The following is a 25,984-nucleotide window of genomic DNA, read 5'->3' on the forward strand; positions in this document are numbered from 1 at the left end:
CTTTTTTTTAAAAAATTCTATTTATTTATTTGACAGAGATCACAAGTAGGCAGAGAGAGAGAAGAGGAAGCAGGCTCCCCGCGGAGCAGACAGCCGGATGCGGGGCTCGATTCCAGGACCCTTAACCCACTGAGCCACCCAAGCGCCCCTAAAATAGCTTTTTTAAGGAGCGCCTGGATGGCTCAGTCAGTTCAGCCTCTGCCTTCAGCTCACATCATGATCTCTGGGTCCTGGCATTGAGTCCCGCATCTGGCTCTCTGCTGAGAGGGAAGTCTCCTCTCCCTCTGCCCCTCCTCCCCGCTCATACTCTCTTTGTCAAATAAACAAATAAAATCTTTTTTAAAAAATAGCCCTTTTAAAACTTGGAATTGCCATATATCTTAAAGCCTCTTTAATTTAGCTAAAAAGATTTTTAGCACCTTCTTTTATTCCTTCCCTTGTCTGCATATTTCAGACATTTTAACTCCTATGTCATAATTCAGACATAGTTTTAGCAGGATCACTGAATGTTAGTTTTCCTGTGTTATTTTGTTAAATGTTCAGATTCTCAATTATAAATATACTTTATACATTGGAGGTAATTTAGGCTTACAAAGAATTGTAGAATGTATTAGGTGAATAAAGTACTTTCAAAAACTGATTACTTGCACGTCAGTCAAAATCTGAAATGGCTGCTTCTCTTTTATTTCTTCAGGGTGAACACATTATTACATGACTAAATAGTCAGGAGTCTATCATTTGAAGTCTTCTTTTTAATGTTTATCTACTTTTGAGGGTGGGGGAGCAAGTGTAATTACAGCTGTCTTTTTTCTGAGGGTCGAAAATTCCTTGCCATTTGGAAAACAAATGATTTTTACACAAAAATGTTTGATTTCTATAGTCATAGAAGGGAAGAAAATGCAGTAAAATACTAGATATTTCTAGGACCCCCATGCTTGATTTGGGAATGTGTTCAGAAAACCTACTAAATGTTTTACTATAAATCTTCTTGGGTTACTGAATAAAATAAAATAGACTATTCGGTATATATTTGTTGGCTAAATAACATAACATTTTTAGAACTTTAAGTTTTTGTTTGCATATAAGATTACTATGAAATTTGAAAAATAACAAGAGTTTATTGTCCAAGTGAAAACCACAGGCACGAATTTGCAATTTGTTCATCTCTTTTTTTTAAATTATGAATTTCTTCACATGTACTTTCAGACTTAAGTTTTGCAAATTGTATTTATGGCTTTTAAAAAATTAATGAAGTCAGATTTAAAGAGTTAATTTTGGATTTTCTAAGATGGAAGCAGAGGTTCCTTTTGGGAAACCTGTAAGTATGAGAAAGCTAATAAGATTTTAGGTAATCCTTTGAACTAGTTGGCCATCTTAAAAATTGTGAAAGCTTATCTGGAAGGCCTCTTTAATTGCTTTTAAAAAAAGTATTACCTGCTGCAACCTGCTGAGATAGTCATCCATGCTCATATAAATATTTGTAGAATATGTCAAATTATAGAATCATCACATTTTCAAGCAGAAATGCTTCATTTGATCACTATGGGAAAATAATAGCTTATGAATATGAATAAAATGTTAGTTTTTAATTGGATATCTGTAATGATACGGTATGCAAACTTTGTAAATGCTAATTTTAAAAATCTTAAATGGGAAATGCTTAAGGGTAGAAGTCAATAAAAATAAGCTAATCATCCTATGCCTTTTTTTCCTCATCTGTAAAAGATGCTTTAAAGACAAGAGATAATATATGGAAGACACCTAAACACTGACTGGTATATGGCAGGTTCTTAAATGTTACGTCTGAGTAACTTCAGAGTCAGATTATCCTTTAAGTCATATGTGAATATGGCTTTCAGTCTAAGAATTCTTAGTTTAATACTCTTAATTAATGGTTTGTTTGTTTTTTTTTTTTAAATTTACGATGCTCAGCATAACAAGGTTAAAAGTCCCCAAATATAACCAGTGGAGTGTGGTTCTTGGCTTTCATTAGCCCTCACTTCCATGTATTGGGCACCAACACTTCTAAGCCTCCTTTCATATGCAAAATGAAGTCATGTCTATATCACCAGGCAAACTGATTTAGGATTATCACCTGGCTGCACTCATCACTGCCCAGTGGGGTAAAGGTCCAGATGTCAGTCAGACAGAAAGGATCTTAACCGTGGCCATCCTACCACCATTTCTCCAAGCCAAGGGCTCCTGTCAGGATCAGTCTTGCTTATTTATAAGGGAATAGCTATCTCAGAGATGTGTCACCTCAGTCAACCCAACCTCTTTTTTCTACCCCAAAGCATTCATCTCCCCTCCCACTGCCCCACCAGTGGGAAATACTGGGCTGGAAGTAGGCAGCTCGTTGGAAACATCACCAAGGATTTTATGTGCGTATGGGTCACAACCAAGGATTTTATGTGCTTATGGGTCACAACCAATGACTTGGTAATTGTAGAAGAAAATCCCTCCTCTAGCGTGATACTTACCTTATGAGTTCTGAAGCTCCAAAGTTTAAAGGCTGCCCAAATATCTTCCCTGGATTAGGGAAGGAGCAGGGGCCTGGAGAAGGAGAGATGCCTGAGTCTATGGTCTCATTCTTCAGGGCTATTGGTGTTACCTGCCTGTCTGGTACCTGTCAAGGATCTTACAGGGGCACTGAGACCATAGGAAGGCAGTATTTATAGGTACCAAATTAGAAATTTTATAATTTCTAATCTAACTGTCTTTTAATATGTAAGCCTTATTCACCTTTCAAATGTGTAAGAACACCCTATATACAGAGGAAAGGGAAAGTACTTCCAAATAAAACAAAAAATCCCCTTCCGTTACTCTTACCAGAACTAGTCTTTTATCGTGTTGGTTACAAAATGATGGTATTTCAGCTCTGACACTTCTTCTACATTAACTATTCAGTATTGTAATAAGCAAGAGCCCTTTTATCTCCCCAGTTTATTTATCCCTCTATTTATTTCTATCTTTAAGCAGTTTAGATTTATGGATTCCTTTTTTTTTTTTTCTCCTAGTGGCATATTTAGTTCTCAAGCATTTTGGTCTCAGGATCTCTTTAAACTTTTCACAGCTATTGAAAGAGCTTTGTTTAGACAGATGCTGGAGAGGATGCAGAGAAAGGCAAACACTCCTACACTGTTGATGGGAAAGCAAGCTGGTGCAGCCACTCTGGAAAACATCATGAAGGTTCCTCAAGAAGTTGAAAATAGAGCTACCTTACGACCCACCAGCAATCCCACTACTGGGTATTTACTCTAAAGATAACAGTGTAGTGATTCAAAGGGGAACATGCACCCGAATGTTTATAGCAGCAATGTCCACAATAGCCAAAGTATGGAAAGCACCTAGATGTCCGTCAACAGATGAATGGATAAAGAAGATGTGGTATATATCTACAATGGAACACTATGCAGACTGAAAACTCCACTGTACATTCATGAAAGAATGGAAGTGGAAAAGGCAAATAACATTTTTTTAAATTAACATACAATGTATTATTTGCCCCAGGGGTACAGGTCTGTGAATCGTCAGGCTTACACATTTCACAGCACTCACCATAGCACATACCCTCCCCAATGTCCATAACCCACCCACCCTACCCCCTACCCCCAGCAACCCTCAGTTTGTTTTGAGAGATTAAGAGTCTTTTTTGATTTGTCTCCCTCCCAGTCCCATCTTGTTTCATTTTTTTCCATCCCTACCCCCCACAACCTCCTGCCCTGCCCTTTCCTCATATCAGAGATATCATATGATAATTGCCTTTCTCTGATTGACCTGTTTCGCTCAGCATAATACCCTCTGGTTCTATCCACATTGTTGCAAATGGCAAGATTTAATTTCTTTTGATGGCTGCATAGTATTCCATTATATTTATATACCACAAGGGCAGATAACATTCTTAATATTATTATTTAAATAGTGTTGGCCTCCCAGTCCCCTTCAAATGGTCCTAGGCACCCCACAGAGTTCCCTGTAACAATTTGAGAATAGCTGGTCTGTAATTCCTTAATTATTTTGGTGCTCAGATTTATCCCAAATTTAATAAATATCAACCCCTGTAAGCTGGCTCAAGTTCTTGTGACAAGCCCCTCTTTTATTTTTTAATTTTTTTGAGAACTCCCTTACTTTCTGGCATGGCAAGATGTTCCAGACTCATCTTGAACCCACTCTGCTCTAGGCCTAGAATTAGCCATTTGTCTAGCTGCAAATAGAACTAGAAAAAGACATGAAGTTTTTCTGGGAAAGACTGGTATTTATCAGCCATTTCCCATCCACAGGAGTTTCTTACTGGTTATGTTGGCTCCTGTGCCCTGTATCACCATGTGTGTTTCTGGGTCTGTCTCTGTAGAACAGTGTGGTTTTTCAAGTGTGGTCTGCAGGATGATACAAAAGATACCCATTAGGTGATACAAAGATACCTATTAAAATTGTAAGATATATAACTATATATGTTTAAACAAAAAATACAACTACCGTGGACATTTGAAACAGCATGGTTTTGAACTTTGTAGATCCACTTATACATGGGTTTTTTTCAATAAATAAATACAACACTATAGGTGTCTTTTTTCTTTATAATTTTCTTAGTAACATTTTCTTTTTTTGGCTCACCCTATTGTAAGAATACAATATAGAATACATATAGCATACAAAATGTGAGTTAATTGACTGTTTATGTTATCACTAAGCCTTCTGATCAACAGTAGACTATTAATAGTTAAGTTTTTACAGTAAGCTATTAGTAGTTAGCCAGAAGTGTAAGGTGGATTTTCTTCTTCTTCTTTTTTTTTTCTTTTTTAAAATTTTATTTTAATTCCAATAGAGTTAACTTTAGTTGGGTTTTCAACTACATGGAGTGGTTGGTGATGACTCTTACCCCCCCACTCCCCATTGTTCAGGGGTCAAATGTAATATAAGTCAAGCATTTCATGGTATTTTTTAGAGTAAAGTAAAAGTGAATTTTGAAAGGGGGAAAAAAGCAAGCCAAATTAAAGAAAAATATTGAGAATGTAATACTATAAAGTGTGACAAACCACAAAGCTGGATTGAATGAAAATTGAATGTCTGATGTTTAGGGCTCTCTGCTCTAGATCCTCTTTCCCTGTCTGTGTCCAGGGTTCCCATACCCTGTTCCAGAAGTGAAACTGATGAAATCTGTCTTTTACCTAAGCCTGTCAACTACCTAATACCCGGAGATCTCCCTTTTTCCCCCCTATTGTTTTAACTAAGTAAGTTTTGTATTTTTCTAAACAGAGGAAAAGGAAATCTGTATCCTAGGGCAATTCGCTTTAAATCTATGGCAGTAGCTTCAAAAAATTTTTTTTAAGATTTTTAAAATTTATTTATTCGACAGAGACAGAGGTCACAAGTAGGCAGAGAGGCAGGCAGAGAGAAAGGAGGAAGCAGGCTCCCCGCTGAGCAGAGAGCCCGATGCGGGGGTCGATCCCAGGACCCTGGGATCATGACCTGAGCTGAAGGCAGAGGCTTTAACCCACTGAGCCACCCATGCGCCCCTAAAATGTTTTTTAAGTTTGTAAAATAATATTGTTACTTCTGCAGTCTTTAAATCCCTATACCATTGACCATATCTTTTTTTGACTGTTTTAATTAAATCTAATGTTTTACTATTAAGTGAAAAAACTATGCATTGCTTTATATAATGAAACTCATTGGGTACACCAGTGTCAATTGTTTATTGTTATATTAAGACTTACTAAGCCTAGGGGCACCTGAGTGGCTCAGAGGGTTAAAGCCTCTGCCTTCGGCTCAGGCCATGATCCCAGGATCCTGGGATCGAGCCCCACATCAGGCTCTCTGCTCAGCAGGGAGCCTCCTCCCCCACTCCCATCACCTACCTCTCTGCCTACTTGTGATCTCTGTCTGTCAAATAAATAAATAAAACCTTTAAAAAAAAGACTTATTAAGCCTAAACATATCTTAGATTAATGTTTTTGTTATCAAAGCAATGTTTAAATATAAATTAGACCCCAAATTTTTGACACCTGATCAGGTACTTAAAATTGCTCTATTTTGATAAGTAGGATTGTCTTTGCAACTATTGTATGAAAACATATTAGTATGAATAAGTGATCAGTTTTTGCATAATTTCTTACTCAGTGGGAGGAATAGATTTCATTTCCAGTTCTTAAAAATTATATAAGTAGGACTTATTACAAAGAATGGAGTAGTTTTAAAACAATTTATTTGGCGGGAGGAACTTACATCTGATCATAAAAAAATTTATTTGTAAACTAGTGGCCTTATTCCGTACATATACACTTTTTATACATTTTTGATGTCATCTATTTGTAAACAAGATTTTTTCAGCAATTGTCAAGGAATTAGTTAAACTAACTCATGTTTTACTCTATCTTTTCATTTATACACAAAGAGGTATGATTTTTGATTTTTAAAAATCTTGGGAGACTTTAAATTAAGTTTATAAACCCAAGGGTAGGAATAAGATGTTAATTTTTGTGTCACAGACATTTAAATATAGCTGTAATATATATGCCTTTAGTGGTGCTGCTGGGACTGGTAGATCTTTCTATCATCTTCCTCCATGCTCAATTTTTTGATGTACATTTAAAAGCTTAGAGAACACACACCTACTTTCAGAACCCACTTGTTAGGATTTTGTGTTTTAGAAGATAGTTTTCATTTCTGTACTTGTTATTGCTAAAAGAATCATATATCTTGGTATTTAGGTAAGAACTATATGAAGGCACAGGTATTTTTATTCATCCAAACATTTGTAAAATTTTCATGTAAACATAGTATATGCTAATTTTCTGGTAAATTTTGTTACGATGATGAGTTTATATATGTGGATCTAAGTGGTATTTTAGTAAAGAGACACATACCTATTTTGAGCCTCTACTATGAGAATAATGCAGCTGTCATTATTATAGGATCCTTTTATCCTGACTCATCCCTACAACTTAGGGGCTTCGTTACTAATACCTTGACCTACTGTAAATTTATTTAGGATAAGGTAAGCAAAAGGTGACTCCTCTTTTTAAAACTTGGGGAATCTCTGTGTTAGGATTAAATCAGCTTCATTCAGTGAGTCCACAATGAAATGCAGAATTTCCTTAACCTCATACTTCAGAGTTATTACCCATTGATGGCTTGCACATGAAATCCCAACCTTACACTTATTATTACTAAGGCAAAGAAAATAAAACCAGTCACTCACTCTTCTTAGGCTACCTTTTTTGGCTTCCTTTCTCTTGCATAGTCACCCCCGGGAATTTCCGTGGTTGGCAACTGAAGGAATTTTTAGTTGATAGAATTTCAGGTAGTGTGGGAGAGAGATTTGCAACAAGGTCATTTTGTTTCATTATGTCACTCAGTCTATTTAGCATGGTGTAAGGTTGGTCCAGGAGTAGGAAGAGAAGTAGTATTTTGTAAGCCCCAAATTTCTGTCCATGACTGGTGTGATCATGGTTAAACCATGCTCCTCCTCTCATAGTTACTCACCACTGTCTTCCTTGTTTCAGCTTGCATTCCCTGAACAGGCGGCATACTTGCTAACTTTTGGGAAGTAGGAAGCTTACCTGGTTTCCCCAGGCACACAGGCTCAATGACAAAGGAACACGTTTTGAAACCACCATTTTGACAAAGCTGCTTTGAAGGACATAATTGAGATTTTGTGGAAAGAGAAGGAAATACCACATAGTTTTATGTTTTTGATGTGAACTTAAAATACATGCTAATCAAATTTTTATTATTGAGAAAAGTAAGCCTATTGCATTCTCATCCCATCCCCGACCCATCTACACCTTTTTCTTTACTACTACCTCTGCTCTCATGTTTCTACATTGCTACCATCCTGCACCAGTGTTGATCTCAAACCTGAAGTATGAAATCCGTAACTCACTAGCTTTTGCCCTCTTCCCTTAGATCCAGTGAGAGGTAGTTACTCAGATGGGTCGTAGAATCCAACCTATGATTTGGTTCCCTTGGGTTTGCCAATATAATGTGGCAACAGGATCTTGTGATTCATTTCATACTTAGTAGAGGCCATGAAAACAATTCCCTTGGGCAGTAGCAGCAGCCACTTGAACCTCTAATACACATACTCACAGAATTTGAAGGACTTGAACACCATTGATTGCTAAAATGGGGCTTTTGTTGTTGTTGTTGTTGTTTAATTTTGGCCATTAGTGGCTGAAGATTAATTGGTTAGTCCTTTTTTTTTCTTTAACACAGCATCTAGTTTTTTTCTACCAAAATTAATATTGTACACTATGGCAGGAAACTTAAAATTTCTGTATTAAGTTTAGAATTTGCTTTTTTTAATGTACCCAATTCTAATGGAATCTATTCTTTCTCCTGATAATTCTTTGACCATATGTGGAGGTGTGCAATTTCCAAAGAGAAAATATTACTTGTGGTAACTGCTGTGTCATGAGTTTATTTAAAAATAAAATAATCACTTTTGTCTTATAGGACAAACTATTCGAGAGAAAAGAATTGTAGAAGCAGCAAATAAAAGAGAAGTAGACTATGAAGTTGGAGATATCCCAACAGAATGGGAGGGTAAGTTTGTGTTTTTAGTAGTATCTTCTGGAGGCAAATTGTTTATACAAAATTAGATAATTATTCTTCTTACAAAAATGTTGGTAATCTGAATCTATGAAAATTTTTTAATACTGCATTTCTTTGAAAGTTGTGAAGGTGTCACACTCTAGTACAGGAACACATGTCCAGTGAAAGGAACTTGTAAACATTAGCAGAGCTGGTACTGGTATTAGGGTGAGCAGAATGAAGCTCCTACAATAGAGGATTGAAGGAGGCACTCACTGACATGTGCTGACTTTGCACTTGCATGCCTCCAGAGTTTAAATATAATTTCTGGCAATCACTACCCCATGAACGTGGGAAAATAAATTCATACTTCTCAATCTTAGTTTTACTCTTTTACAAATTGTGGATAATATTTGCTGTCACCATCTGGAATATTTGCTCAACTTTAAATGACCCTGGTAACTGACCCTCTGTTAAGACAAGGATGGACACTTGATCCCTATCAGGACTTTGGAATTAAGGTAAGAGTTCGAAGTGAGATAAAACAGTAGCAATCAGTCTTTCAGTACAGCTAGAACCATAACATATAATTGTGGGTAGTTATCTTCAATCAAGTAAGTTTTGTTGCAGAAAAAGCCAATCTACTAAGAGGAAAATGTAAACAGTCTGCAAAAAGAATATAGTGAGATGGAATACTTTGTAGGTTTCCAGGAAGTTGCCAGTTCTCTATTCCATTTCTTTCTAAATGAAGTTCAAATGCATATCTGCCTTTGAGTGCTAGTACCACCCCATATCCTTGTAATAAATTTCCTTTTTCCTTACCAGTTCTTTGCCTTGCTCCTGTCACATACTAAGTGCTCAGTAAATATATAATGAGCACAGGAAATCCATCATTTTTAAATAGATTTTAGAATGATCTTGTTAATTTTTACAAAAATGCCTCCTGGGATTTTTGGTGGGATTTTGTTGAACATATATATCCCTTTACAAGAACTGACATCTTAACAATAAGTATCTTCTTACCCTGGACATTATATTTCTCTTAATTTAATTTAGGCCTTCATAATTTCTTTTATTAAAGTTTGTAGTTTTCATCATACAGATGTTGCACATCTTTTGTCAGAATTATTCTTAAGTATTTCATCTTTTTGATGCTATTGTATATGATAGTTTTTTCCAGTGTTAATTTTTTATTGTTTGTTACTATCATAAATGTGCCATAGGTATTTGTATATTATCTTGTATGCTATGACTTTGCTAAGCTATTAATTATAGTAGCTTTTTTGTCAACTTCAGCAGATTTAAAAAAAAATTTTTTTTTAACTTAGTTACTTAGAAGATCATATAGTCAATGAATAAAGGCATTTTCTTCTTTCCAACCTGGATGCCTTTAGTTTTTTTTTAATCTTATCTGTTTCCACTGACTAGAACTTCCAGTATACAGTTGATCAGAAGAGATGTGAATGGACATTCTTGCATTGTTCCTGATGTATTACTCTTTATACATCATTGATTGGTTTATTTAAAATTTTGTTTAATATTTTTATCTTGAGGTATATTGTTTAGTAACTTCTTTTTCTTTCCTTTTTTAAATTTTATTTTATTTTATTCTTTTCATGTTCCAAGATTCATTGTTTATACACCACACCCAGTGCTCCATGCAATACATTTTCTTGTAATGTCTTTGCTTGGGTTTTGTGTCAGTGTAAGCTGATCTCATGAAATGAGCTTGGATACATTCTTTCTTCAATATCTTGCAAAACTTTATGTAGAGTTAAAATTATTTTTAGAAAAAATTTGATAGACTTTACTACTGAAGCCATCTGGACCTGGAGTTTTCAACTACAAATTAAATTTATTAGATTTAGGATAATCAGGTTATCTATATCTTCTTGAGTGACCTTTGATAGCATGTTTCTTTCAAAGAGTCTGTCCTTTTCATCTAAGTTTCCAATTTTTTTTGCATAACATGGACCACACACAGTATTTCCTTATTATCATTTTATTATCTTTAGAATCTGAAGTGATGTCCTCTCTCTCATTATTAGTTGTTATGGCTGAATTGTGTTCCCCCAAAATCTATGTTGAAGTCTTTTTTTTTTAATCTTTTTTTTTTTTAAGATTTTATTTATTTATTTGACAGACAGAGATCACAAGTACGCAGAGAGGCAGGCAGAGCAAGTAAGGGAAGCAGGCTCCCCGCTGAGCAGAGAGCCGAATGTGGGGCTCGATCCTAGGACCCTGACATTATGACCTGAGCGGAAGGCAGAGGCTCAACCCACTGAGCCACCCAGGCGCCCCTCTTTGTTGAAGTCTTAACCCCAGCACCTCAGACTGTATTTTGAGATAGAGTCTTTAAAGAGGTAATCAAAGTAAACTAAGGTTATTAGGATGGGTCTTAATCAAATATGACGGGTATCCTTATAAGAAGAGGAGATTAGGACATAAACATATACAGAGGGAAGAACTTGTGAAGACATAGGGGAAAGACAGCCATCTACAAGCTGAGGTGAGAAACCTTAGAAAAAGTGGACCTTGCCAACACCTTGATATTAGACTTCTACCTTCCAGAATTGTGAAAAAAAATAACCTTCTATTATTTAAGCCGCTGAATGTTTGGTACTTACCTTTGTTATGGCAGCCTTAGCAAACTAATACATTAGTATTCAGGATTGTTTATGATTCAGTTTTATTTCCTATTGTCAGTTAAAAGCTGTATCTCTACTGAGTGGCTATTTTTGGTATTACTGACTGCATCTTCAACATATCAAAATCTTTATGTGATGTTTCCGCTTCAGATAGATACAAGAACCTTACAAATGTGCACTGCCATTTCTTCCTTCCAATATTTCTGTTATTGTAATATATTTTAATTCTACTTGTTACAAACTGCACACTGTACTGTTATTTTTATTTAAATAATGAACTAGTATTTACGGAGATTTAAGCAATAACAAAAATATGACATATTTATTCATATTGTTACCATTTCTAATGCTTTTCATTCCTTTTTGTAGATCCATATTTCTATCTGTGATCATTTTCCTTAGGGTCTAATGGTTCCTTTAACATTTCTTTAAATGTGAGTCTGCTAGAATTAAACTCTTTCAGCTTTGATATGCCTAAAACATATATATATATATATTTGGTGGGGTGGCAGAAGGAGAGGGAGAGAGAATCTTAAGCAGGCTCCATGCCCAGGTGGAGCCCAAAGAGGCCTCAATTTCCACAATCCTGAGATCCTGACCTGAGCTACAATCAAGAGTCAGATGCTTAACTGACTGAACCACCCAGGTACCCCTGTCTGAAATATAAAAATACTCCTCTGTCTATAATATTCTAGGTTGGTAGGGTTTTTTTTTTCTTTTCTTTTTCTTCTTTTCCTTTTTTTTTTCTTTTGATAGTTTTTTTTCTTTTCATAGTTTAAAGATACTTTATATGGTTTCTGTCGAGAATCTATTATTGTGCTTTTCTTTGTCCTTTTGTATGTAATGTATATATTTTTTTCTTGTGGCTGTTTTAAAGTTATTCCTTTTTTAACTGGTTTTCAGAAATTTTTTCATGATGTACCATTATATAGTCTCTTGTGCTTGAAGTTTCATGAACTTCTTAGACCTATGGGTTTGTAGTTTCAAGTCAATTTTAGAAATATTTTGCCCATTATTTCTTCAGATACTTTTCTTTGAGTCCATTTCTGTCCTTCCCTTTGGGGACTCCATTTGCAATTTTTGGCTATTTGAAGTTGTCTCATAGTTCACAAACTCTGTTCATTTGTGGAGGTTTATTTTCTGTGAGTTTCATTCTGTATGGTTTCTCTTGCTGTATCTTCAAGTTCACTAATGTTTTCTCTTACAGTGTCAAATTCCTACCAGTCCATCCAAGTTATACCTCATTTCAGACATTGTAGCTTTCATCTGAACAAGTTTAATGAGTCTGTTTTATATCTTCCATGTCTCTACCTAACCTGTTCAATCTGTCCTCTAGCTTTTTGAACATATGGAGTACAGTTATAACTGTTTTAATGTTCTTATCTGCTAATTCTACCATCTGTGTCTGTTTTTAGTTGGTTTTGGTTAGTTGATTTTTTTCCCTCCTCACTCAATATGGGAAGTATTTTCCAGCTTCTTTGTTGGCTTCGCAATTTCTGATTGGATGTCAGACATTTAAAATTTTTGCCTAGTTGGATACTGGATATTTTTATATCCCTATCTATATTGTTGAGCTTTGTTCTGAGACACAGTTAAGTTACTTGGAAACAGTTTGATCCTTTCAGGGATTGCTTTTAAGATTCATTAGTTCAGACTGAAACAGAGTTTAATTTAGAACTAATAATTCTGCTCTGCTGATGTAAGTCATTGCTGAGCGCTCTCCTCTGCTCCGTCAGTCGTGAGGTTTTCTACTCTGGGTGGTGGAAATTAACATTACTCTTAACCCTGTGTAAAAATGTGAGGACTGGTCCTCTGATCGTTTCTGATGGTTCTTTTCCTGGTCTTAAGAGTTTCTTATTCACATGAACTCATGAGTGCTCTGCTAAATACTTGATAGCAGCGTCCTGCCAATCTCCACAGTTTTCTCTCCATGTAGCTATGTCATGTATGATAGTCTGTCCTGTGAATTTTAGTTACCTTGGTCTCTCTAGACTCCCAGCTCCATCTTCATAACATAGGTAATGTGGTGAATTTTAGCAGGATCCCCTTCCAATACCACAGCCTGAAACTCGCAAAGCAATAAGCAAGGCATTGTTTTTTTTATTTGTTTGTTTGTTTTTTAATATTCTGAAGGGATCACTATATTTCATTACTTGATGTCTACTAGTCTTGAAAATTATTGTTTCATGTAATTTGTCCCTGCTGCTCCATGTTGCCTAGAAGCAGAAGGCAGCTTTCTTTCAATTCATTTAATGCATTTGAAATTCATCTATGTGTTTGTATGAATCAGCAGTTTATTCCTTTTTTATTGCTGAGTAGAATTTTATCATATTATATACCAGCTTGTCCACTTACCAGCTGTAGGACATTTGGGTTGTTTACAGTTGATAGCATTTATAACTGGAGCCACTATATAAATTCATATTTCTATTCAGGTATAAATATATCAACATAAATATTCACTTTTTTAAGGTAACTACTTGAAGTGGCATTTCTAGGTCAGGTGGCAAGAAGAGATTCAACTTAAACTGCTAAACTGTTTTTTAACATGGCTATACCATTTAGCTTTCCCATTAACCGAGAATGGAAAGTTATAGTTGCCCCTCATCTTCACTAGCTTTTGGTATTGTCAGTGTCACTAGATTGATCCATGTAATAGGTGTGTTGTAGTGTTTCATTGTGGTTTTAATTTTTATTTCTCTAGTGCCTAGTGATGCTGATCATCTTTGCATGACATTGTTTGACATTTGTATATCTTCTTTACTCTAGTGTCTATTCTTACCTTTTGCCCAGAAATTTTTTATTTGGTTCATTTTTTTCCAACTTGTTTATTTTTAAGAGTTCCTTAATTATGTTCAATACAATTCCTTTACTATGTATATGATTTGCACATATTTTTGCCCCAGCCTTCTTTCCATTCTTTTAACAGTGTCTCTTGGAGAACACACATTTATAATTTTAATGAAGTCCAATTTATCATTTTTTTCTTTGATATATCATGATTTTGGTGTTGTAAGAAATTTTTGTTTAACCCAAGGTCATGAATATTTTCTCCTGTGATTTCATCTAGAAATTTTATAGTTTGGGGTTTTAGATTTATATCTTTGATCCATTTTGAATCTATTTTTGGTATGGTATAGGTATCAATTTCATTTATATAGATATCCAGTTTTTTCCAGTACTATTTTTTTATTGTGTTAAAATACACATAGCATAAAATTTACAATCTTAACCATTTTTCAGTGCACAGTTCAGTGGTATTAAATACATTGACTTTATCACTACCATCTATCCCCTTAACTCTTTTCATCTTGTAAAACAAACTCTGTACCATTAAACAATAATTCTCTATTCTTCCTTACCCTTCCCTGGCCCCTGGCAACCATCATTATACTTTCTGTCTTTATGGTTTTAACTACTCTCCCAGCACTGTACATGAAGTGACCATCCTTTTCTCATACTCTTAGCACTTCTGTTAAACATCATTTGGCTATATAGGTGTGGGCTATGTGTTCTCACTTCTCTCCGTGGATCTGTCCTTTTCCCAATACCACACTGTCTTAATTACTGAGACTTTGTAGTAAGGCTTGAGATGGGTAATTTGAATCCTCCAATCTCTTTTTCAAAACTGTTTTAATTAGTTTGGCCCCTTTGTCATTATATATGATTTTTAGTATCATCTTATCAATTACTACCAAAAATCCTTCCAGGATTTTCATTGGGGATGTACTAAATTATTTTAGTATAGATCAGTTTTCATTGGGAATGTATTGAGTTTTTCTATGAACACAACATCTTTTCTTCATTTCCTTAGGTCTATCCTTCATTTTTTTCATCTGTAGTTCTTAGTTTACAGATCTGGCACATATTTTACTAAATTAAAACCTAAGTGTTGGGTCCCCGGGTGGCTCAGTCCATTAAGTGTCCAGCTCTTGATTTCAACTCAGGTCATGATCTCAAGGTTGTGGGATGGTGTGGGGCTTCTTGCTCAGCATGTCCCACACCTCCCACCCCTGGTAACCACTATTCTACTCTGTGCTTCTATGAATTCAACTTTTTTACATTCCACATAAAAATGAGATCACGTAGCATTTTTCTTTCTGTGTCTAGTATATTTCATTTACCATATCTTCTAGGTTTATCTGGTATTGTTACAAATAGCAGGATTTTCTTCTTTTTAAGGTTGAATAATATTCCATTGTAAATATATATGTATATGTATATTTTATATGTGTGTGTGTATGCATATATATATATACACACACACATAGATACATACACACACACACACACACACCACAATTTTATTATTCATTTATCTGTGAATGGACACTTACGTTGTTTTCATACCTTGGCTATGGTCAGTAATGCTGCAGAGAACATGGGAGCACAGATACAGTGTTAAGATAGTGATTTCATTTCCATTGGATATATATACCCAGAAGAGGGATTACTGGATCATATGGTAGTTCTATTTTTTTTTATTTTTTGAGGTACCTCCATACTGTTTTCCAGACTGGCTGTATCAGTTTACATTCTCACCAACACATAACACTGACTAGTTAGAATTTAAAAGAATGATGATACAAGTGTTAAAGAGGGTTAAAGTACCTGAAACTTTCATAAATAGTTCGGCTGAAGTGTAAATGGTACAACTACTTTGGAAAAGTTTATTAAATCTTTATAGATTTGAACATACACATATTTTATAATCCAGAAGTTCTGTTGGGTATTAACCCCGAGATATAAAAACATAGGTCTCCCCAAACACTTGTACCCAAAATTTTCATAACAGCTTTAGTCATAAAAGTACAAAATTGAAAGCTTCACAGACACCCAACAAAAAGTGAGTGGTAAACACACTGTCATTTTTCTATACAGTGGAATACTACACAGCAATAAAAAGAATGAACTGCTGCTATGCTCATTGTATTTGTTTTTTAGTGCTCCATATAATTACTACCATACACTTAGTTTAAAACTCTACATATTTATCATCTCCCGGTTTCTGTGGTTACAAATCCAGGCACAGCCTAGATAGATTCTCTACTTAAGATCTCACAAGTCTTCAGTCAAGGTGTCAGCCAGGGATGCTTCCTCATCTGGAGGTGTGAGTGTGGAAGGATCCACTTCCCATGTGTGTGGTTATTTGCGGCATTCATTTCTTTGCAATTGTAGGACTGTGAGATTCAGTTTTTCACCTGATGCTGGCCAGAGGCCACCCTAAGCTCCTAGAAGTCACTGGCAGTTTCTTGCCACATAGGATCCTCCAACATGGACAGTTTTTCCCTTACAGCCAGGAAGGGAGAGGTTCCAGCAAAATAGATGCTGTAATCCTACCTAACATAATCATGTACTCATAGACATCCCATCACCTTTGCCCTGTTATCGCAGTTAGAAGTAAGTCACAGGGCATGTGACAGAGATGGGGGCTATGGAGCCTACCTTAAAAGACTGTTCTCCAGGAGCCTGGGTGGCTCAGTGGGTTAAAGCCTCTGCCTTCAGCTTGGGTCATGATCCCAGCGTCCTGGGATTGAGCCCCACATTGGGCTCTCTGCTCAGCAGGGAGCCTGCTTCCTCCTCTCTCTGCCTGCCTCTCTGCCTACTTGTGATCTCTGTCTGTCAAATAAATAAAATCTTTAAAAAAAAAAAAAAGACTGTTCTCTAGACACAGTTACGTGGATGAACTTTGACAATATTATGTTGAGTAAAATAAGATGCAAAACAGTACATACTGTAAACCATCTATATGAAATTGTAGATAAGGCAGAACTAATCAACAGTGACAGAAAGTGCAGCAACAAATAATTAGGGCCTGTGAATGGATTAGGGTGGGTGTTTGCATGTGGTTAGACATTAGACAACTTATGGGAATGATGGAAGTGTTCTGTATACTGATTGTGGTGCTTGTTAGAAGGTTGTATACATTTTTCAGAATTGTTGCACACTTAAAATGGTTTCACTGCATTGTTTATAAATTATATCTCAATAAAGTGGATTAAGAAAAAAGAACAGTAATCATCATGAGCATTACAAAATATTTAACTTAAATGTGCCAACTAAATATAATAATATCCTTAAGATATGCCCAAGGGTCAGTAATCAGAAAGTGACTCATTTTCTGTCATTTGAAGAATTTTCAGTTAAAAAATATGGATTCTTATTTTTATAGTTTTTTATAATGTGTACACACCCAGAACTGGCAGATACCATTTTTTTAAAAGATGAGACTTTAGTATACTGTTGTCTTTTCCTTGAGTGAAGTAAACAACACATATTTCTAATGTAATCTTTTAGATGCATACTGTTGACAAGCTTTCCATAATTTTAGTTCTGAATGGTCACCTTACTGACTCTAGTGATAACTGTCTCATTTACCTTAACCCCAGTTGGTACTGCTTCTCAGAGTGTGTTAGCCATTTTCAGTGCTTATGGAAATTTGAAGAATGTATGCTTCGTGAAGTATTTTCCTGCTTGCTTCTTCCAGACTCTTTTAGTGATTAATGGGAACTTTAATTTGCATGCTCACTTTTACGCTTATTATAGTGTGTTATGTTCCAATAAGAGTATTAACGTTCATTGAAAATCTCATGCATACTGATGAGAATGCAAATGAACATTGATGAAAGAATGCTAAAATCTTAAGGCATAAACTGTCCAGTTATCTTGCTAAATTCTACTCAAACAATGGTTACATTATAATGAAGACTGATACAGAATCCACCATACAGATATAATTAGCAATGGCAAAATCATTATATAGTTTATAATTGGATAGAGGTTCAATTCCAGATTGTTATGAGGATTAAAAAAAAGAAATATAATGATTTGATATTAATGCTTATTTTTATTCCTTCCTCTTCCTAACCTTTGCCAACCTTCAGCAGGATATTTCCTTTGTTGCATATAGTGATTGGGAAAGTTAGGGAATATTATATAAATGAGTGATCACATTGAATATTTCCAGCTGTACCCTTTATTGGATACATAGCAGTAAATTGGCATCAACCATCATCTCAAGAACATTACAAGTATCTGGTTATTGTAGAATTATACAAATTTATCTCAGCAATTGCATTTATTTATCTAGATAAAACAAAGATCTTTTTCCTTGAGCCATTTAAAACAGAGCTAAGGAAGTCCTGTATCTTTCCTGAGAGAATAGTGTGTCCCATGAGGGTGACTATTCTAGGCAGTTCTTAATACATTATCCAAGTTATATTGCATTCTTCCATGCATGAATTTTATAAACTTATACAAAACCAGTAAATTTAGAAAATACATACCAGAGTTACTCAATCTATTAATTTACATTGGGATTTTTAAAAATTATTGAGATTCTATTGAAATATTTTTCTAACCTTACCAAAAATCTAAAAGTGCAGCTTTATAGTCTCATCTATAAGACCAATTGTTGTTTTAAGTTGTTTTTCTCATGGTAATAGTAAGTATGCTTTGTGCCTTTATTTTTTCAGTGTGATCTCATGCCAATAATAGGTAGTCACAGACTCTCAAGTACATGGTATTCATTAGTAAAAAGTGTAATATTTAATAATGATTTTTATTTTAAAAAATAATAATGATTTTTGTTTTAGATAATATGAAAGTATTTTTGAATCAAGACAGATAGTTCTTGCTACAAGGCCTTACTTATTGGTAGCTCTAGTACAGAGGCAGGCAAACTTCTTTAAAAGGCCAGGTGATAAATGTTTTGGGCTCTGTGGGTTCTACTATTTTTGTTACAACTACTCAACTCTGCTGGTGTAGTACAAAAGCAGCTATAGATAATATGTAAACAAATAAGTGTGGCTGTGTTCCAATAAAACCTTACTTACTGACACTGAAATTTGAATTATATATAATTTTCATGTGTTGTGAAATATTGTTCTTCATTTAATATTTTTTTCAACCAATTAAAAATGTAAAAACAGGGCGCCTGGGTGGCTCAGTGGGTTAAGCTGCTGCCTTCGGCTCAGGTCATGATCTCAGGGTCCTGGGATCGAGGCCCGCATCGGGCTCTCTGCTCAGTAGGGAGCCTGCTTCCCTCTCTCTCTTTCTCTGCCTGCCTCTCCATCTGCTTGTGATCTCTCTCTGTCAAATAAATAAATAAAATCTTTTAAAAAAAAAATGTAAAAACAAACTTTGGGTTCCATTTAGCTTGCGGGCTATATAGTTTGCTGACCCTGCCCTAGCAGTTGATTTTTCTGTATTAACTTTCTAATTTACTTTAAAACTAAAGATTTACTGCTTAAAACCTTTTAGAGGTATATGGCTCCTATTGAATTATTTTAAAAGAAGCCTCTGTCCTAGAAAAATAAATGTCTATAAATAAAGTTAAGTAACTTAACTTGACCATAAAGAGGCAGTTGAAAATTCCATAAAGCACTAATTTCCATGATTGCACAGAGGAGTTTTACTATTGCTGAGCTGGATTTTCTAACACAGGCAAAAGTTCCATTACAACAAATAGTCATATAGTGGAAGTATTTTATAGTGGATATATTCATTAACAGCTGTATTAAGTACCTACTGTTTGGAGACATTTAAGTAGTAGAGACATAAATCTCCCATGGATGCATCTTGCCCCTGACAACCTTACAAACCTAACAAGGAACATAAGATCTGTATAAGTTGTGGCTAGAGATGGACCAAATAGGAATGGAAGATAAGGAGAAAGAGAATGTGGAGAACAACGGGTAAAAACTTAGAAGTTAGAGGGCAGAAGGTTAAAATGCTGGGACTGTATTAAAAATACATTTATGGAATCAGCGCAAGGCCTACAGTTGAATGTTGTTCTCTGTACCCCAACAGCCATTCAATACTGGGCTTGTCATGAGGACAGTTCTTGGTGCTATGACTTGAATGACAGAAGGCAGGCTGGTGGAGCTGGTGGGAAGAGAAGGGAGCTAGTTAGCAGGCAGAGCTCAGGTTTTAGAGCCTAAGGGGGTTGATTCCCAGGCTGTTCCTCACTAATTATGTGAGGTCTAATTATTTAATAATAATAATGTCTAATAATAATAATAACATTAATAATAATGTCTAATTATTTAGACAGATTGCTCAATCTTTCTGAACCTCAGTTTCCCAATCTGTAAAACGGGGTTAGTAATTCTTACTTTCCGGCATGTAATTAAGGTTATGCCCTATTCCTCTTCCTAGTTGTGTGTTCTTTGCTTGTTTCTTACTGAAATTGGTGAGGCTGCTTAGTAGATCATGGGTAGCTTTTGGAGCTAGAGACAGGGTCAAATCTGGACTCAAATGCCACCATTACATCTAACGTGTAAATTTGAGAAAGTTATTTAATTTTTCTATTAAATAAGGATACCTTACAGTTTTGTGATGAAAACTAAATCAACTGAAGTGATCAAGCAGTTTCCAACTTTTTAAAGACCAAATTTCTAAAGTATATTTTATCACAGTTTTCTATCTATCCCCATAGGCCAAGCAGATATTATTAATCTCAGTGTTTTTGAGTCTGTTATTAAAAAATATATAGGTTTATGGCTAATAGTGATAATGATAGTATTAACTTAGACTTAATGCTTCCTGTATGCCAGACTAAGCTAAGAATTTATAGATATCATTTAACATTCACAACAAACTCTAAAATGTAGATACTTTTATAATTTATATTTTACAGATAGGAATCTGTGTTTTAGAAAATTAAACAACTTCCCCCAAGTGACACAGCTAGTAAATGATGAAGCTGGGATTTGAACCCAAAAGATCTGATTCTACTCCTAAATGATGTACTATATGTCTTCCATGTGATTCTGATACACTTCCCTAGAGGCACCTGCCCCAGTTCCTTCCTGTTGCTATAAGGCACCAGGCACTCAGTTGAATTCAGACAATTATGAGGTCTGATTTTAGATATGGACTGTCCCCTCTTTAATAAACTCCCTATGCTGTTGTATTTTTTTATGATACAAATCACAACCTGACATCATATGTTTGTGTATTTGTTTTCTGTTCCCCTTCACTAGTGTAAGTGCTGCAGGAGAGGAGGAAATTCACGCTTATTTCCTTCTTGTATACCCAGTGCCTAAAACAACATGTAACAGGTGCTAATAAATATTTGTTTCATGCATGAATGAATAAAATGCTTGTGTAAATTATCAAAAACGTACATTTAAGTATCATTTTTCTTTCTAGCTTGGATTAGAAAAACAAGAAAGACTCCACCTACTATGGAGGTAAGAATACATAATGAAAATACTCAAATAACATGTTTTTATAATGCTGTGTTTCTCAATTGCGAGTTTACATAGAGCCTCAGAATAAATATATGCATCTTTCAGAGTGTTAATTTTACTCCACAGAAAACAATTTAAAATGTCTTTATAATAGAATAAATGCACAAGTTATGGAATATAACATGAAATTCCTATGAATTTTTAAATGAAATAAGAAAAATGCAGTACAGAACAAAAATACATTTTTGAAAGTTTAGACTTAGAGCAGTTTGCATCAGGACATTTTGCCTAGTTCTGGGAGCTTTGTTTTGATATGGGTGTTTGGTGAAAAGTCTGAGAAACACTGAATCTAATGGTCCTGTCCATTTTGCCCTTAACTTTATAGCAACTGTAAGATTTTGTAATCTTATATACATTTAACTCTGTCAAGTATCTGGAGAAACTTTAAAATATACAATAAGCATGTAATATAAAACACTCAGTAATTAATAGTTGAATTTTTATTTTAAACTTCAGAAACATAGTTTTGGTAGTTTACAGAATATAAAGTATAGCAATGCTGTGGTGTATATATTTTTTAAAAATTTTATAATTTTCATTTTAAAACACTAGCATAAAGTGTTCTAAAGTTATTTCGTAAGAAGTAATGTATTTCAAAGGAGGAAAATTTCCAAATTCATTAGTGTACTGCCTATTCCGTTTCTTCTATTTATGACTTCCCTCCTGTTTTCTCTCCCCTCTTCCATCACTACTACAACCCAGATGACAACAGAAATGGGCTCCAACAGTCTGGTCCCACTTGTTGTGTACTCCAGGGCAGAATTCATGATGACTCATAAATTGGCATACTTGTGCTTCATTTCTCCTATACTGACCCCATCAATGTTTGTTAGGCCAGGGTCTGAATGGTCTCTAAGCCCATTTCTAGTTTTGAATGTTGCTTCCACTTTGACCCTGCCCTACTCTTGTCAGATATTCTTTCTAGTATCAGTGAACCTTGGAATAAAAAGGAAGAAAAGTCATTGTGATCCAAGATTCAGAATTATCCCCAGTGGTTTACAGTGGTAGGCATCATCGAGGAGCCCTTCAGAGTCCCCTTCTCTTGACCATAATAAGAACTCCTGTTCTCAGAACTAAAGATGATTCTTCCATCCTTAGAACTTTAAAAGGCTTCTTCCATGGAAACATTGATATACAAAGTGATTAAAGTCCTATCAATCTCACCCTTCTTACGCTCTTCTGTACCGTCCCAACACACACACACACACACACACACACACACCTTTCTCTCCCTCCTGATCTTTTCCATTGTGTTTCAGGAATTTCTGTTTCTTTTTTAGCAGATTACCTTTCATATTTTCTTAGGACCTTTCTCTGCCAGAAAGCCTCAACTGAAATTTGTTTGTGTCTAAAAGGTACTGAGGGTCTTCGTGCTCATTTTACCACAACCCACAGAAACAAAGTGGGTTCAACTGCCCTTCTTTCCCTAGTCACTTGCAAAAGTATTGTTTCATTTTGTGGGCCCAAGGGAGAGTAATAACTTTACAATTTAAGTATATTTTCCTGTCCCTGTTTATAATTTTTGTCTCTGCCAATGTCTAGGCCACTCCCCATACTGCTAGTGGAGATGAGAACCAAACTTACAGACTTCTCCTTCAGTGCCTTCCCAAGGCTTAGCCATTCAGTTGTGTTTTTTTTTTTTTTTACTTCATCCACACTAATATCCCTACCTCAACCGAACAGCCACTTTGATAGCCACACCTTAGTTCTTATCATCACCAAACTCTGCTCTACCACTAAAACTTGTAAACTGTCAGATTTTAGATTATACATGTTGTATTAAGAGAGTAAAACCTACTTAATGTAAAATAAGACAAGTATACAGAGAACCACAAGAATTAAATGTATAGCTTAATGGGTTATTATAAGGTGAATTCCACACAGTTCAAAAACAGAACTCTGTCAGCTACTCCAGAATCATATGCCCTGTATCAGTACAACCTCCCCCAGAAGAAACCCCGAACTTGACTTTTACAATGATCATTTTCTCAGTTTTAACTAATTCGACCACTCAGAGGTACATGATAGTTTAGAGTTGTCCATTTTGTAAAATCTTCATATTTGATTTTAAATCTCTTGTCAATCTGTATGGTTCTCCTCCATCCCTTTTATTTTTGCTAAGTTTGTCTGTGGAAAAACCCAGCCCATTTCACCTATAGAGCTTGCCACAGTTTAGATTTTGTTTGTCTTATGTTCTTCATGTGGTTCAACATGTTACTCTGTCTTCTTTGAATTTCGCAGCTGGAGCCATAGGCTGGATACCCATATTTTGATCTTTTTGTCAGGATTGTAGAAAATGTTTGACAAGACTATGTGAGAGCACATCTGGTTGTCCCTCTTTTAGTGGTCTTCACAGTTGCTTTGTTTAATGCCTGTAGCGGTTCATTGGAAACAACCTTGTAATCTTGCATGCCTGTTAAAACTAGTTAGTTTTCAAGATGTTACCAATCAGTGAGCTCTCTACTTTTTTTCAAGTCTCTTAGTGAACTCCCACCCCGAAGAGACTTTTGTCCCTTTCACCTTTACACTATGGTTAAAAGCTAGCCAATAATGCTTAAAATGCCATTTACAGTAGCACCAGAACATAAAATACCCTGATATAAATTAAGCAAAATGTATGCAAGACATGTACACTTAAAACTACAGAATGCTGGTGAGAGAAATTGAAGAAGACCTAAATTAATGGAGAGAAATGTCTGTGCGTGGGTAGGAATATTTAATATTGCTGAGATGTTAATTCTTCTAAATTGATCTGCAGCAGCAAGTCTTACACTTTATTGTGCATCAGAATCACCAGGAAGGCTTGTTAAAACACAGATTGCTGGGTCCCAGCCCTAGAGTTTTTGACCCACTAGGTCTAGGGTAAGGCCTGAATATTTTCATTTATAACAAGTTCCTAGGATGGTGTTGATGCTACTGGTCTATACTTTGTGAACCACTGATGTAGAGAGTCAGTCAAATACAAATCCAATAAAAATTCCATTAGACTTGTAGAAATCAAGATGTATATGAATTCTAAAATGTATTTGAAAATGCAAAGGCCCTAAAGTAGCTGAAAGCGATCATGCGAAAGGAGAAAAAAATTAGAGGACTTCTATTGTCTGATATTAAGATTTACTCTGTAGTTATTACTATAGTAATCAAGACAGTGTGGTACTGGCATAGAGATATGTAAATACGTGAATGGAAAAGAATAGAGCATCCAGAAATAGACACTATACATCCAATTGGCTTTTGACAGCAGCACCAAGGGAACACAATTACAAGTGGAAAGTTTTTTCAACAAATGGTGCTAGAACTTAATATCCATGTGGAAAAAAAATAAGCCTTGATCCCTACCTAACATCATGTACCAATGTTAGTGTAAGATGGAGCACAGACTAAACAGAAAAACTAAAACTCATAAAGCTTCTAGAAGATACGTAGTGGAATATCTTCACAACTTTGAGGTAGGCAGGACATAGAAAGCACGATCCAGAAGGAAGAGGCATTGATGATTAAACTTAATCAAAATTTAAAACTAAGCTTATTCAAAGAGAACATTAGGAAAGCAATACACTAGGAGAAAATAGTCACAGTCCATGTATTTGACAAAGGACTCCAGACTATATAAAGAACACATCAGGGACGCCTGGGTGGCTCAGTTGGTTAAGCAGCTGCCTTCGGCTCAGGTCGGGATCCCAGCGTCCTGGGATCGAGTCCCACATCGGGCTCCTTGCTTGGCGGGGAGCCTGCTTCTCCCTCTGCTTCTGCCTGCCATTCTGTCTGCCTGTGCTCGCTCGCTCTCCTCTCTCTCTCTGACAAATAAATAAAATCTTTAAAAAAAAAAAAAAGAACACATCAACTCAATGACCTAAAAGAAAAAAAAAAAAAACAAAGCTAATAAAAATTGGATAAAAGTCTTAAACAGTCACTTCATAAGATAGGAGAATTATTACTAAGCATATGAAAAGATACTCACCATCTTTAGTCATCAGGGAAACCACACTGAGATGCCACTACACTGCACACCCATGAAAAGAGCTAAAATTCAAAAGGTTAACACTAGTCCTAACTAGAGCAACCATCCCTTTCCTACAGTGCTGGTTATTGTGAAAATAATACAGCCACATTCCAAAACTGGCTGTTTGTTATAAAATCAAACACACACTTACCCTGTGACCCCCACATTTTTTCTCCTGGCCTCTTTGAAGGCTTGAAGGAATAAATTTTTAAGCACACTTCTTGGGAAAGCCTAGCGAAAAGAAGGTTTCATTGGTTGGCAGACCATACAAGGCCTCCTGATATACTCCCAACTGAGTTTTCTACTTCTCTCCTTACACTTGATATACCCACTCTCCTCTCCAAGGATCTTCTCTCAGGTTTGCTGTCTTTTCCCTCTCTTACCAGGTGGCACACTTCTGCTTGTGCTTAATTCCCCTTAAAATTCTTTGATGTTTTCCTCAACTGTTTTCTCATCTTTTTATCTCCTAGAGTTAATTACTCCTTTCTAGGTATAACTATACTGCCTTGTGCAGCTGTATAGCTGTTTGAGTTTAGTGTTAT

General features: G+C 35.5%; 1 protein-coding gene across 1 annotated transcript in view; it reads left to right on the forward strand.

Annotated features, from left to right (window-relative positions):
* The window catches only part of NDUFAF2 (NADH:ubiquinone oxidoreductase complex assembly factor 2), a 161,902-nt gene that overhangs the window by 100,405 nt on the left and 35,513 nt on the right, over positions 1-25,984 (forward strand). The window contains exons 2-3 of the mRNA XM_047729475.1: positions 8,458-8,547; positions 21,339-21,379. Coding sequence (XP_047585431.1) covers positions 8,458-8,547; positions 21,339-21,379 — 131 coding nt within the window. The remainder of the gene's footprint in view (positions 1-8,457; positions 8,548-21,338; positions 21,380-25,984) is intronic.

The sequence above is a fragment of the Lutra lutra genome, chromosome 5, assembly GCF_902655055.1.
Source record: "Lutra lutra chromosome 5, mLutLut1.2, whole genome shotgun sequence".
Taxonomy (NCBI): Eukaryota; Metazoa; Chordata; class Mammalia; order Carnivora; family Mustelidae; genus Lutra; species Lutra lutra.